At 37.0% G+C, this 14,307-nt stretch overlaps 1 protein-coding gene across 1 annotated transcript in view; it reads right to left on the reverse strand.

Moving 5' to 3' along the window:
* HDAC9 (histone deacetylase 9) overlaps positions 1-14,307 on the reverse strand; it is a 230,515-nt gene that overhangs the window by 77,723 nt on the left and 138,485 nt on the right. Inside the window, exon 19 of the mRNA XM_074150909.1 lies at positions 14,220-14,305. Coding sequence (XP_074007010.1) covers positions 14,220-14,305 — 86 coding nt within the window. The remainder of the gene's footprint in view (positions 1-14,219; positions 14,306-14,307) is intronic.

Genomic DNA, 14,307 nt, shown 5'->3' on the forward strand with positions numbered 1-14,307 from the left:
GTCCTTTCTAATTTTGCTCCCAAGCTCATGGAAAAAATGTTTGTGTATCGTGATCCGAACTTCACAGTTTTGGTCCCACTAGAAAGTAATATTCATCAATATTTCTTTTATTATGTGCTAGTGTTGGTAATATGGGATCTGGCCCAAATTGGCCAATATTATACACTTTCATTAGTCTCGGGAGGCCCAATCCTGCAAACATAAATGCACGTGTGTAACTTTACTCAGGCTAGTAGCCTGATTGACTTAATAATGAGTTAACATGTAAATATATTCAGCCACACGTCTAAGCATTTGCAGGATCTGTCCCAGGTTTCCCAACAGCAGTCTTCCCGGGGACCTCACTGGCCCCAGACACTGGATCCTGAAGCCTGAGAGACGTCTTTCCTGCTATAGAGTGTCTAGATCTGACAACCCATTCATGCACACAAGTTCAGCTTCTTTTTTTTCCAGCAGCACCACCAGCTGGAGCAGCTAAAGAGATTAGGACCGAACTCTGAAAGTAATTATCCTGAAGAGAATAACTCACAACTAACATTGCTAAAATACCTCAACTGCTGCTTGCCCTTACAGTATTCCACAGGACCCTTTCTGTTTTTGGAGAGAGCGTTACAAGTTACCCTCAAGATATCAGGCTGGCTGTAAGGAATTGGTTCTGTAGGGTGTCAGGTCTGCAAACACACCATAGGGGTTTCCTCACTTATTCCCACTTCAAAGAAGCATTAAGAACAATTTCTCTTTATTACAGATTTTAACTAGATTTCTTTCCCCTGTGATGATTAATTAGGCGTTTGTTACAATTTGCCTTCTTTCCACCTCTAAGAATAAATGCCCCCTTCTGCTAATCATACACAAACAAAATGTTTTGAAAAGTAATCACTTGCTAAAAAAAAAAATGGAAATTGGGCTTCTGTGTTGTGAGGAATGTACACACATAGCACAGTGAAATTTAACACGGGTAAATGATCTGACTACCTCAAAGTGAAGTTTTTGCCTTCCTACAGTGGCCTTTCACCCTGCCCTTTCCTCCAATCTGAGGAGAGCTGATGTTGATGGAACATATAATGGCTCCTTTCCTGTGTAGTAAAGTCAGCAATAAAGCTCAGTAATTAAGGTGACCGGGGAGGCCCAGCCCAGCAGGCTAGTGGTGTGGCGAACACTTTCAGAACTTCAAACAATATCAAAGTCACTGAAAAACGGGCCTAGTTCAGGACTGGTTTGAATTAAGCCTCACTTCCACACGCACTTTTCAAATCCAAGCTCAAACAAGAAAGCCAAGGCCTTCTGGATTTCATTAGAGCCAATTATCTTATCTGTTTCATCTCAGGCCTGACCCTAAGGCTGGCAAACAGCTATTCAGTGCGTTTGTGTGGTTGTTTGAGAAAGCCTCCAGCCAGCCAATGGCCTGAGGAACTGCTAATTAAAACACAGTTGCCCCCTGCCTCAAGTGATTAAATATTTTCAAGCTTTTGTAAATAATTTTTCCATTCTTTGCCCCAAGCCTCAGAGGTCCAATACATGCAGTAATTTATTTAGTTTGTCAAAGAATACTGCTGGAAATAAAACTATAATAGAAACTTAGGAAACTCTTATATCTTGCTTAACTTCTGCAAGTGACATTCTACAAGCTTGCAAAACATGTATACTGTTTCTTATGTAATTAAGCCTTAATAACCTTATTGTGTTTGAAGTGATACAGTGTACAACAGGCCCTACATTTTGTTGGTAATCATCATGTTTCCTCAGATGTCAACAAGATACGTATGTTCATGGGCTTAATGAGATCATAGACACCGCGGAAGTGATACTGAGCAATATCTGTGCTCGTGATATGGGTGGACAGAGGGTGGATCACACTTCCAAAGCCTGTTTGGGGAAGGAGTCAATCCTACCAGTAGCATACCCATATGTTTCAGTTGACAAAGGACAATTCCAGAATACAGATCTGTATCACCATGCCCCAGATACATTCTGGTCATTCAAGTTTGCATCAAAGTCAAAGAACTCCATGTCTTTCGTCTGGGCTAGAGGACTTATCTACCTCTTTCAAGCCCTAGGAAGACACCCCCTTTTGCATTAGATCAGAGGATCTGATTCTAGCCTGGTTCTAGCCTTGGTCCCAGCCAGCGCACCAGCTTATGTGACCCCATGTCTCACATGCAGGCACTGTCCCCAGTATCAAGGGTGTGTACCTGTCATGCAACATGATGGGGAGAGGAACAACTTACATTTCCCAAATGAACTTTTCATTCCTTACATCTTACTATTATCCTTAATAATAACAAACAAATTTTTATTAGTACAATGCATTGGATGTACTGTCACGAAACAAAACCCCATTACATAAGACACTGCAAAGAAAGAATAAAAGGATGGTACCTGTCTACGTACTCTATGGCGACTTGGGGAATGACTGGCAGAAGCCACTAGAAGCAATCTCAGAAACGATCTTAGCAGTATAGGAATTTAACTGCTGTCCAGTTTTGTGGGAGGCAATATAGTGAAATATAAATGTAATAAAAGATTTCAAGGAGGCTGATGAAGTAGTTTTGTAACTGTTTATGAGAATATCCTACAAGTATGAACATTATCACTAGAAAAAGCAGAAAATCTGTACCTTGTGTCATGCTCTGGAAAACGAATTTCTTAGAAGCATTCTGAGAATGACATCGCAATCGTTAAAAAAAAAGGCAGAAGTTTGGAAATCACTTTAGCTGGTTCGAATGGTAGCATATTCTATATTTCACAGACATGCTACAGAAAGAATTCACAAAATTTAGACATTGCTGGCTTGTGACTTCCAACAGAGGTCAAAGATAACACAAGAACTTGTCTGAGTGACAGACAGAAAGATGGTTTTGCCTATAGAAAGTGGCAGTATGAATGGCTTGGGGGGAAAAGTTTGGTAAGATTGAGCTTGAACTAAAGGTAAATTTCCTCAATTAGTGTATCATGCAGTTACTATAAATTTTCATGATGCACAGAGGTGACAGAACAGAGAAGTAATTGGCTGACAAACAATAATTGAATTTGCATTGTGGATGAACTGTCCTCTAGACAAACACAAAGAAGTAGAAGGGACCAAGAACAAAAGCAGAATGCCATGGAATCACTGAAGAAAACTTAAGAAGGAAAATGGAGCTACTTAAAATGTTGGGTGCAGGCCAGTGACTACAAGCACAGAAGCCAGGGAAGAATGAATTTTCAAGACAAAGATCGTGAGGGTCAATAAAAATGGATGACACACAAGCTAAGGAAAATGAGGGTGAAATATAGACTCTAAGCTTTGGGCTAGGCAGGGTTTTTGCTATGAATGGTTTCAGGGGAAAGGAAGGCTGAGATATTTTGGAGAGGGTCTAGAACTGAATCAGAGGACACACACGGCGATCTGTACACTCAGTGGTCTTGGGGATAGAGATGGAGAAAGGAGAGAGGACGATAGAGAGTGAGTTCAACAGTACTTTTTCTTTTCAATGAAATATGATTGTATCACAATCATATAAAATCCTCTTGTGAGAGGAATGAGAGGTTAAATAGATGAATAAGGGAAGGGTGTCCCTTGTGTCCCATGTAGGTCAGAAGATGAAAAAGAATGAAACCCTAGTGACAACTACAAAAGTTTGAGAAGAGCAGATGAGGAGCAACTTTGTGATCAGAGGCATAGGATAGAGCTGTGGGAGGAAAAGGGGAGGTAGGGCTGCTGTGAAGAATTTGGTGAGGGGCCATATTATGAGTCCAAGAGAGAAATGTGAAAGGAAAAGGGGAGGGGGAAGTATTTTCAGTATTGGAAAATCATTTCTACTGTTTGGTAGTATTGGAAAAGTATTTCCAATACTTTGAAGTTCTTAAATTTGCCTTGCAAGACCATGAGAACAACATAACATTTTCTGGGTTTGTTCAATGATTTTTTTACACAGGGGCCAATGACTGAACTTGACACAAAGGAAGTCAAAATTAACGCAAGTACATGTTTTCCCTTTCAGGGGCAGCTAAGACATCTTAACAGTGGCCCATATGATGGTACAGAGTGAAAATTAAATCACTGCCTTCTTGATCAGTTGGAAATCACAGGGTCTTTAAGCTGTTTTACCAAAACATAATCTTTTTGTAGATGTCCTTCACTTTGATATTTTTCAGAGGGAAAATTTCTTTTAAGAGTGAGGGAAAAAAAACCATTCCAAATAGTCTGACAACCAAGGCATTAACTTCAGATGTGATGAGGTCAGGTTCAAGTCCCTGATTTGTAAGAATGGGGGACAAGAAATTTTTTTCAATCATTCGTGGATGGGATTTTTCACTTAAGGTTTAACTGCTTCCTAGAATGATATCCACACCATGAGGCTAGAGATGAACACTGTCATGAAAGGGTTTGAAACACATGCTTAGTTGTTTTCTTGGAAACTTTGAAATAGTTTTGGTTTTATTCCAGTGTAGAAGAAAATCACATGTCAAAACCACGGACAGTTGCTGCTTACTGGAACTGCTGTCTTTAGTCTACTTAGTAATGCACACCCCGCACAGGAGGGAGAAAGCAGCAGAGACCAGTCAATCTACTGACAAGGAGAAAAGAATCCAATAAGCTGCATCTTCCCTTTAGCCCATCACCTTATATCACCTTATATGCATGTACACTCCTACATACGACATAGGAGAAAGGCATCCCAGACATAGCTATTTTCAACCTGGTATATACTATGCTGTAATTTGTTTGGTTTCATATTTCAAGAATATTTTATGAATTAATAATTTTGGTAACTTCATTTTAACACCTGATATAAATTTGACTAGAATGCTTGTGGTAGGTAAACATGAATCAACTAATGAAATACTTTGAAAACTTATTTTGTTTCAAGGCATAACTCATGAAAGTACTTGCATATAGTCTTAAAGATTTGATTGCTTAATTAGGTTAAATGTAGTCACAGCATCCCACATTTACTTGCTTTCACAAACTCTTTTAACAATGACTTTTGCAAGAAGCTACTATTTCAAATGAGTAACAACACTACATCTTAGCCATGCATGGTGTGCAGAACTGAAAGCTGCATTAACTAATGACACAAATGATAGATTTACTTCTAAATCTTGACCCTAGTATATGAGATCACAGGACAAAGACCCCATTTTGCATGAAAAAATATACAAATATGCCAAACATGGTAAGTCACTCTACAGCTGAGCATTTCTCTTATACTGCCTGTAAGAAACAATTAATGTCTAGGAGTTTGAAGTCTGATGGATTCCCTCACACTGGGTAAAAACTTATTCTTCAAGAAGCTGCACTGATTTAATGGGATTACTGATGGCCCAAGCAGCACTGCTAATACCACATAATCATGAGTCATAGACCTCCCTGAACTTTTTCATTAGATATCTATTTTTGAGACATCTATGTTTTCATAGTTTCAAACATCTCTCCACAAGACTAAAAGCTGACTTTAAAAAAGTAATAAAATACTCAGAGCTGGGGCTCCAACAACATCCAGTAACAAGAAACCTCATAAGATCTTGCAGCACTGAGCACAGTGCTATTCAGCATAATTCAGGATTTCAAAATCTGACTCTTGCCAAATTTTTCTATTTGTCTTCAAAATTACTGGAGCTTTATTTGCTAGAATGTATTTTCTATGAAAAAGGCTTGTTCCTTTCATTCACTTACTTTATGAGGAAAGTGTAGCACGGGTACACAAAATCATTAGGATTAAAAAATATCTCCAAAGAGTTATTGGTGCGAAAGCATGAGAACATCTAGGCATGCCCTGGAGGTACCCACACAAACTTACCCTGAGACACAGGTGCATGAGCACATGCAGAACCTCACAATACCTCTATGCAGCCTGATTATGCCTGAAAGAAGCAAAAAACCTCACATTTCTTTTTCTGCTTTAAGTATTAAAGAAAGAATAGTGGAGGTCTCATTAGCTAAGCTGGCTAAAGAAAGCATGAATAAGAACTGTGTAGCTGAAAGGCCTCTGTTTCTGCTGTTCTTGAAACAACACTTCTGTCTGATTCTGGATAATGGGCTTTTAATAAAAATATCCACCAAAGGAAAACAATTAAACAATACATAAAGCACCAGGGTGCAATCTAGTGGTTCTGTTACAGTCTGGAGCTGTTCCAGCAGAGAACATGTGGATATTTTTTACAGGCTACAGTGTAGTTCTCAAAAGTTATTATAAAGCAACAAAATTTAAATTGGGGCTGGACATCTACACAATTGCTCAGTGTTGCTGTAGGGCTTCCAATTCAGACCTGAAATTTATCTCCATCTAAATGCCATGGATACTTTGATTTCGAGGATAAAAATATCTTCTGTACCCTTGCTTCTGTTTAATTTCTTCCAGGATGTTTCTGGTGATATTTCTCACCTTTCCATCAAAGTATTTGACAATACGGCAGTTATTTATCCATACACCTCTATTCTTTCATCTTTCTGACTTGACAAAAATTGGAAATCAATTACATTGGAAAAGAGCTCAGGCACTTTTCAGTACTTTGAAACTACAGACCATGTATGGCTTGCTTGGGATTTTAATCAAAGTTTTTAACCTGAACCACATAAACCTGACACATGCCATATTTTATTATCCTTTCTCCTCCACCCCCTACTCTGCCATGTCAATAAAAGAAACTGCTCATCTGTAGAAAAGTAAGCCGACACTAATTAATTTCTGTAATGAAAGGCTCCATTTCTGTAGTTCCAGTGAATGAGAGTCATATACAGTTTTAAAAATACTGGTACAGTAAAAGTGAAAATTTAGGGTAGTTTGGTGAGAAGTTAGATTTTCCAAATAAAAATAAACAAGTAGGAAGAACAAGAGGTCGCAGATTATAAACAATGTTGCCAGTTTTAGTTTTATGGTGAACTTTGAAGTATAACAAAATGTTGAAAAGCTGTTTATACCACTGCTTCAAATGCTTTTAACTCTGCTTCTCCATTTCCTAAGGACTCTGTCCCTATCCCCATGATACTAAACATCTGAATGCTCAGAACATTTGTCAAGAAAAAAAGCAGGAAAATTCACCATTATTACAAAAACATCACCACCACACTCAAAAAAACTTTCAAAAGCCGCAAATCCTCAGGACTATAGAATATTTACATATGAAACCTATACACTAAGCAGATTTAGAAAATATTATTCCCAGCAAACTTCTACCTTCTTCAAAATTCTTCAAAAGGAATTGCTCAGGCACTCTTAAATCATCTTTTTATAGCCTTTTTATACCTCTCTTTGAATTCTCCTAAGACATTTTCTATGGCAGAAGGGAAAAGAAAGATCTCTTTCTGGTTGAAATGCTCATCTTTTAAAGACTTTTGGAAGAAGTGGACAAAATTGGAAATGAAAAACTGATTGAAACTGTAACTTATGACTCCACAGAATGCTGTGGGTGACTGAAAGCAAACTATATACATCCATACAGGAACCATTGTCTAGATTTCCTAGAGCTTCCATAAGTGTGTTCTATTTAGCTATATTCTTCTTCATAAGACTCGAACTATGCCCACGACAGTGCTGCAGGATTGCAGACAATTAGCATTCTCAATAATGTCCACCTGCATTTGGGTAAATCATTGTCTGCCTCTCATACATACGAATCAGTGATTTTGCCTTCCTCTTTATGCAGTGAAATGCTGAACACATTGCTGTCAGCAAATAGACAAGTGAGATAACAAGAGCTGGAATAATCTTTACTAGTTATTGTAAAGTAAAACATTGAGAAATAAATAATTTATTTCTGTTAGTAAAGATAAACATGGCATTTTGCTAGTCTGAGGCTATTGTCAATTGCGTTCACAAATAACAGAATAGATTAAAGTTCGGAAGATGTTAGTTTTGTGTACTTCTAGTTCTTTTATTGACTCATGAGGCTGAGCAGCTAACTTGGCTTTTTTATTTCTGGTCCCACATTTTTGTCTTTTTATCCCTTCATTTGAATCAGAAACCAAGTCTTACCATATTAGCTAGACCCAGTCTAGCATAATACAGACTCAGCAGCAGCCTCTGGACATTACAGCCATGAAAAATAATAGCATTAAGTCATGGGTATTAAGAATTATTGTTTAAAAGAACTTTTTTCTCAAAAGCTTTTCTTGGTGCAATTCATTAAACATTATGACAATATATCATTGTTCTATGACTCACTGTAGTTAGGTACAGCAAGGAAAAATGTTGATTTTTGTCTCTTACATCTTTTTGCTATGTTAATCAGAAACCAAGGTTTCTACTCAGTCAGAGAGTTACACAGTGTTGCAGAACAGTGATGTCAAAGAAATCCATAATAATATTCAAAATAATATAAATCGATGGTTCGCCCTCATGTGGTGTATTTAGCTCATTTCTAGAAAACAGTAGAAGTTCAGAGATGAGTAATTAAGAAGTTTTGGCAACCGGATACATTTCTAAATGAAAAGAGATTGAAAAGACCAGAAATATTGTAGTTTGAGAGAACAAAAACAGGAAAGAACATGACACAAGAAAATAATAAATATGGATAGGCAAGAATGTGCACTTCATCTACCCATGTAGTATGTGCACAAATGGATGTTTAACAAAAGTGGAAGACTAGTGATTAGAGCTAAACCAAAGAATTTTTGTTTTTCAGACACACATACTTAAGACCATGAAACTCAATACCAACAGGATACACAAAACTTATTAAAGTTGTTATCTTCAATTCCTTAGTGAACAAAACGTTTTAAAAGTAAAATTTATAGGAAAATTAATATATATAAATATATATTAACTATGTATACTTTTATGAAAAAACATAAGGAAAAGTAGCAATATTTTCTGAGTGTTCTTTTTAGGGTTTATGTATGAAATTGTAACCTAAAAAGTAAAAAAAAAAAATATCATAGTCAGTACCTACGCTGAAACAGTTAGCAATGAGAATATATTTGAAAAACAACAAAAATACATTTACAAAGACTTTCATATGAAGTGCCAAAACTAAATGTCCTCAGATCAGGAAATAAAAAAATAAGAAAAAGCTTGGTATACATCAATGCAATCTCTCAAATAACCTTAACTATTCCCTGTAAGGCCACAGGTCTACAATGAATATTTCTTAATATTTTTGATCCAAGATTAGCATACAAAGAGTTGTAAACTTATTTATTTTCTCCCAAAAGAAGCACTGTGAACTTAAGACAGAGTGAAGATTTTCTGCACGCCTTCATTTTCTTTCATTTTTACACTTTAATATATGTGGTTTCAATTATGATTTTAATTTTGAATTCTCTTTGTTTAAAATTATTATTTTGGGGTAATTATAAATTTTGTGCTGTATTTTGAACTAAATCATGGATGTAGTTCTTCCTTTAACTCCACCTTAATGTCACCTATGTCTTTTGAATTTGCTCACCTTCTAAAATTAAAATCATACATATGACTGCTAAAAATTGAACTCAAAGATAATATTATCATGAGCTATTTCTAATCATTCCAAGAAACACACACACGTTTCATTTTATGTAAGCTTTTATGGCCAGGTTCATTGATATGCTGTGGCTGTTTTATGCTACTCTGGAGTAGAGCAAAGCAGCCAGAGCACACTGGCTGCTTAAGCTAAATTTACAGCTCCTTTGTTGAATAAAAGCAGTGCAAAGCAGTTGGAAGGCACACCCCAGTTTCCTTCTGTCTCTTGCTTCTCTCTCCTTCTTCTGAACACTCACGTTTGTTCCCACTGCCTCCTGCCTCTTCTATATTCTGCTCTATGGAAACACATCTCTCCTGTCATCTGTAAACTCCAAGTACAAACATATACATGTGTGCGTGCACAACACAGACCTGAGCCTCTATCTGCTGCCTCCTTTACTGAGCACATCTGGTATAACATGGAGCTTACGAAAATAATTATTTGAACGTTAGTAGTTGACCATTGCTCTTATTTTTTCTATAACTGTTGGCAGAAGACAGTGGATTACATCCTCATAAACTCGAGTGTAGAATCATCCTGTTAGAAAATAGCCACCATCTTCTATGCTTTCAAAGAGATTAAAACAAATTTAACCTGGATAGGTGGAAGTAAATGATGAAACAAAACTCTCTAAAGGGAAAGATTCATCAGGTCTTGAAAATAATGGAAAAGAGCTGTGCTTTTTTGTTACCATAAGAGAAAAAAAGACATGCCTGCCCTTTGGAAGAAGGACATTCTTTCAAGGATTTTTGTACTGAAACCAGTTGCTTAACTATGCTGAACATGAAACAAAACTTTTCTGGCAAAATTAAAAGCTATAGTGATTTGATTACTGCACTTCTTTTCCATTGTACGGAAGCTTCTCTCCTATATTTTGCACTACCTCCTTGAAATAACACGAACAAACGTATTTTCTTAGTAGAAATGGGAAAGGAAAACATATTCTTTTATACTCAAAAGAGCAGTCTTCATCTTCAAACTGGTTACAGCCATTTAAATTTGATTTTGCACTAGAAAGAGTTAGTTTCAATAAAGACCCTTCATGTAGCACTGAAATCAAAATGGCAGACACAAAGCAGCACCATAATTTTTCCTGTTTCCCCCTGGAGTCCCACTGGAGCCGCTCACTCAGAATGCCTTTGAAGTGATTATTCTGTGTTATGCCTCTAACGCATCTTCAAATTTTCTGCATTTTTACACATGAAAGTAGATTTTTCCTGAAGAAACAAAAATATTTTCTCAGCCAGTTTGGAGGAAGATTGGTGTGGAATGTCATTCAGTCCCAACAAGATTTACTTAAAATGTAATAAACCACTTTTGTAGTGATTGATGCAGTAGAAAATAACTAATATTTAGCTACCTGCATGTATAAGCCTGTTTAAGTCCAGGCCGGATGGGGCTTTGAGCAACCTGCTCTAGTGGAGGTGTCCCTGCCCATGGCAGGAGGGTTGGAACTCGATCTTTAAGGTCCCTTCCAACTCTAACCATTCTATGATTCTATGATTCTATATGAATGTGCGTATGTAAATGCTTATACTGTTGTACAAAAAGATTCTGGCCTAAGAACAATATACCTGATATCAAATGCATCATCATATATAATACTTGATTATGGGCAAAACTCTAAAGGCAGAAAAAAAGCCTGACCTCATTGTGGGGGAAATACAAACATGGTGGTCATGGATGGGAAAAAGCTCAAACAGCATGTTGCTGTGGTATGACACTAGCGCAGTATGGACTAGAAAAAACCAAACAGCAAAGTGGAGTCAAAACTTCAAAACCAGAAAGCCTTGGTCTCTATTTCTGTGGATGTTATCATTCAGAAGGATCTCTGCTGTGAAATTTGACAGTGAATCAAGTAGTAACGAGCTACCTAGTGTCATGGCTGCTGACACTTCAAATATGTGCTTGGTGTAATTCTAGGAAGAAATTAGGGCTCTGCTGGTGAGAAAGTGAAGGTTATGTGTACCCCCTAGGGAGCTTCGGATGATTTTAATGAAAATTTTTCAGTTTCTACAAACTCAAAGGATTAGGTTCTTGAGGCAGCCAGAAAGCAGGAAGCCTCGGCTTCTGTCCAAACAGCCTCCACCCATTGGCAAACTTATTCACACCTTGGTTATTCACCAACATCCTCTTCTGCCTTCTCTAGGGACTGAATACTGCATAACCTCTCTGTCCACTGGGGAGTAGGTATGAAGAGAAAATCTCTCCATTTTGTCCCTTATTTTTCTCTTAAAATTGAGGAAGTACAACATTTTCCTCACCCCTTAGTTAGGATCTTCTCTGTAACTCTGTCTCTAAAATAAATTTATTGGAAAAAAAAATCAAGCCCATTTTCCTACGTACAAAACTCACTGTTGCAGGTCAAAATTCCACAACAACAGCTGACTTGCTGGGGTTTTTTAGCAACTCTTCTTTTGCTTTTCTCCAAGACTGTACCTTCCTTTCTATCTATGGCTATAGGACTGAACTGTGGATCTCTTTTTCCTGGCTCCTGGCCAAACTGAGAACACAGGCTACATCATGTGTGACATCTTGGATAATAGCAGGGACGGTTCCTCGTCCACAGTTTAAATAGCTCTTTACTAGGAGTTGTAAATTTACCTACCATTCAGATACAATCTGTAGAAAACAGCTACCTGGTCTATCCTACATAATTTACAGACATTTGTATTCGCTCTTCAGAGTTCCATGCTGTTTGCTTCACTGATCCCCACTCAAAACTGTCATACCAGTCATACCAAATCTGTACCAATAAGTCCTACAGAAGGCACAGAGACTGTGCCTAGGCAAAAAGGGGCTTTAGGAGCAGGGAAACATTTCCTGTCATTCCTACTCTTTTGGATGAAAAAGAAAACAGCAGCATCTATTGTAATCAGTCAACCACATTATATTTCTTTAAAAAAAAAAAAAAAGCAATTAACTATTTAACACAATGTATAACCTTCATATTAATAAAACCATTAATCGCAAGGATAAAAGGATCCATTTAAAATAGCAGCATTACATTTTGCACCATCAGCAATTCTTTTAAGGGAGATCGCAAACTTTACTTTGAATTTATCTGCTTTTAAATATATATGTTATTAAGCATTTATTTAGTGGTATGTCTGCAAATGATTAGTCAGTGTGCAGTAGCTTACATTAATTTTGTTTTCCTGAATAGTGTTGCTTTGCTCTGGCACAGAGATTGAAATTTCCTCTAAGTCTGAAGCAGAGTAATAGGTACAACAGCAATATTAGCTGCTCCAAACTATTTACTAGTGCACTTAAACTGGAACTGCAAAATACATATTTGAAAGGGTATTATTCAGCCCAGGTATTTGTAGTCAGGATAGCAGGGGTACCAATTATGGTTGCAGTCTCAGTTAAGTGAGTCTTCCCTTCAATAAGCTGGGACCACCATTCTCTGCAGCGCTAGATGGCCACATTACCTATATCTTTATTGGGAAAGGCTGGATCCAAACCAAGAATCTTGGGGTGATCGTACCAGATATATGAATATCAGACACCACTGATTTGAACCATCCACTCCCCTAACTTCCATAAAATCTTATCAAAGAATAAGACAGATCTTGGGAAGAGCTTGAGACAATACTGAGGTATAGAAAATTTGGAGCCTCCCACTGACTCTTTGTTTAGACTCTTTTAAATACAGGCAAATGTTGTATATATAGGATTAAAACCTTTTTCACAATAACAGTGTGATATTGTGAATGTGTAAAGCTATTTCTTTATCTAGGGCTTAGACTTTTAATTCAGGTTTGTTGTTTATCAGATCCTCTGCATATTATTTCATGGACTGCACAGGAGTGCTTCAGAAAACAAACAAACAAACAAGAATGAGTTTTATACTTGTGATGTATTTTCTATAGAATGTAGTCAAAAGCTATATAAGATAAATGGACTACTTCAAACTAAGTCTTGAAAATGCGCAGAGATACACATTAGTTATTTCGTTGCCTTTCTCACATACCAGCTTCTGCTAAATGAAACCTCTTTTCAGACACGTAACATTTGCCCAGTCTTGAGAGATGAATGCCCACTAAACCCTTCCACTGGACTGCTTTACAATGAAAATAAATGGTGTATGTGAGAGAGGACTACTGAAAGTCTAAAAGAGTGTGTTCTAAACAGGTTTTTGTCTCCTCTGGTTCCATGAAAATAAGATTAAAGATTATGACGCATCACCTATGAAAGAATAAAATTTCATTTAGAATAAGCTATTGAAAGCAAAGGGAAATACAGCATGCAACACTTCCTATCATTCTTACTGAGATGTTTCACAATATTTACTTTTAAGTAAATAACACTTTACTGCAATTCATAGAAAAAGCCAGTTAGTCAAATCTTTGAGCATCATGATAAGACTTTAAAGTGAACGAGTAATGCTGGATTCAAACCATACTTCATATTGCTCTACTTGCATGTAACTGCAATCAACAGGAACATGAAAAGTAATTTTCTTCTCCCTGGTACAAATGTTTACATTTAAATTTTGTAGGTAGAGACATGAGAAAGCTCAAATTCATTTTACCAGCATGACACAATAATGATAAAATGAGCAACCGATTGAATCATTAGACTTTTGTTGTTGTTGTTGATTCTGAGTGGATGATCACAACAATTGAATTATCCATTTTTATTATTTACTAAGCTTCCATGTACTGGGATATCAGGATTAAGTTAGTTCCACCACGGGTCATTCTCCTGTCATTCAAGATTACATTAGCTCTTATTCATGTGTTTATGTTCTGCAACCAGTTTTCATAACTTTAAAAGAAAAAGGTACCTACCTGAATGCTGTGAGATACTCGACATCACCCATAGGAGGATCCAAGCCACCTGTCCAAGCAATATTTATGTTATACCCTTCACCAGGGC

This window comes from Numenius arquata, chromosome 7, assembly GCF_964106895.1.
Source record: "Numenius arquata chromosome 7, bNumArq3.hap1.1, whole genome shotgun sequence".
Lineage (NCBI taxonomy): Eukaryota > Metazoa > Chordata > Aves > Charadriiformes > Scolopacidae > Numenius > Numenius arquata.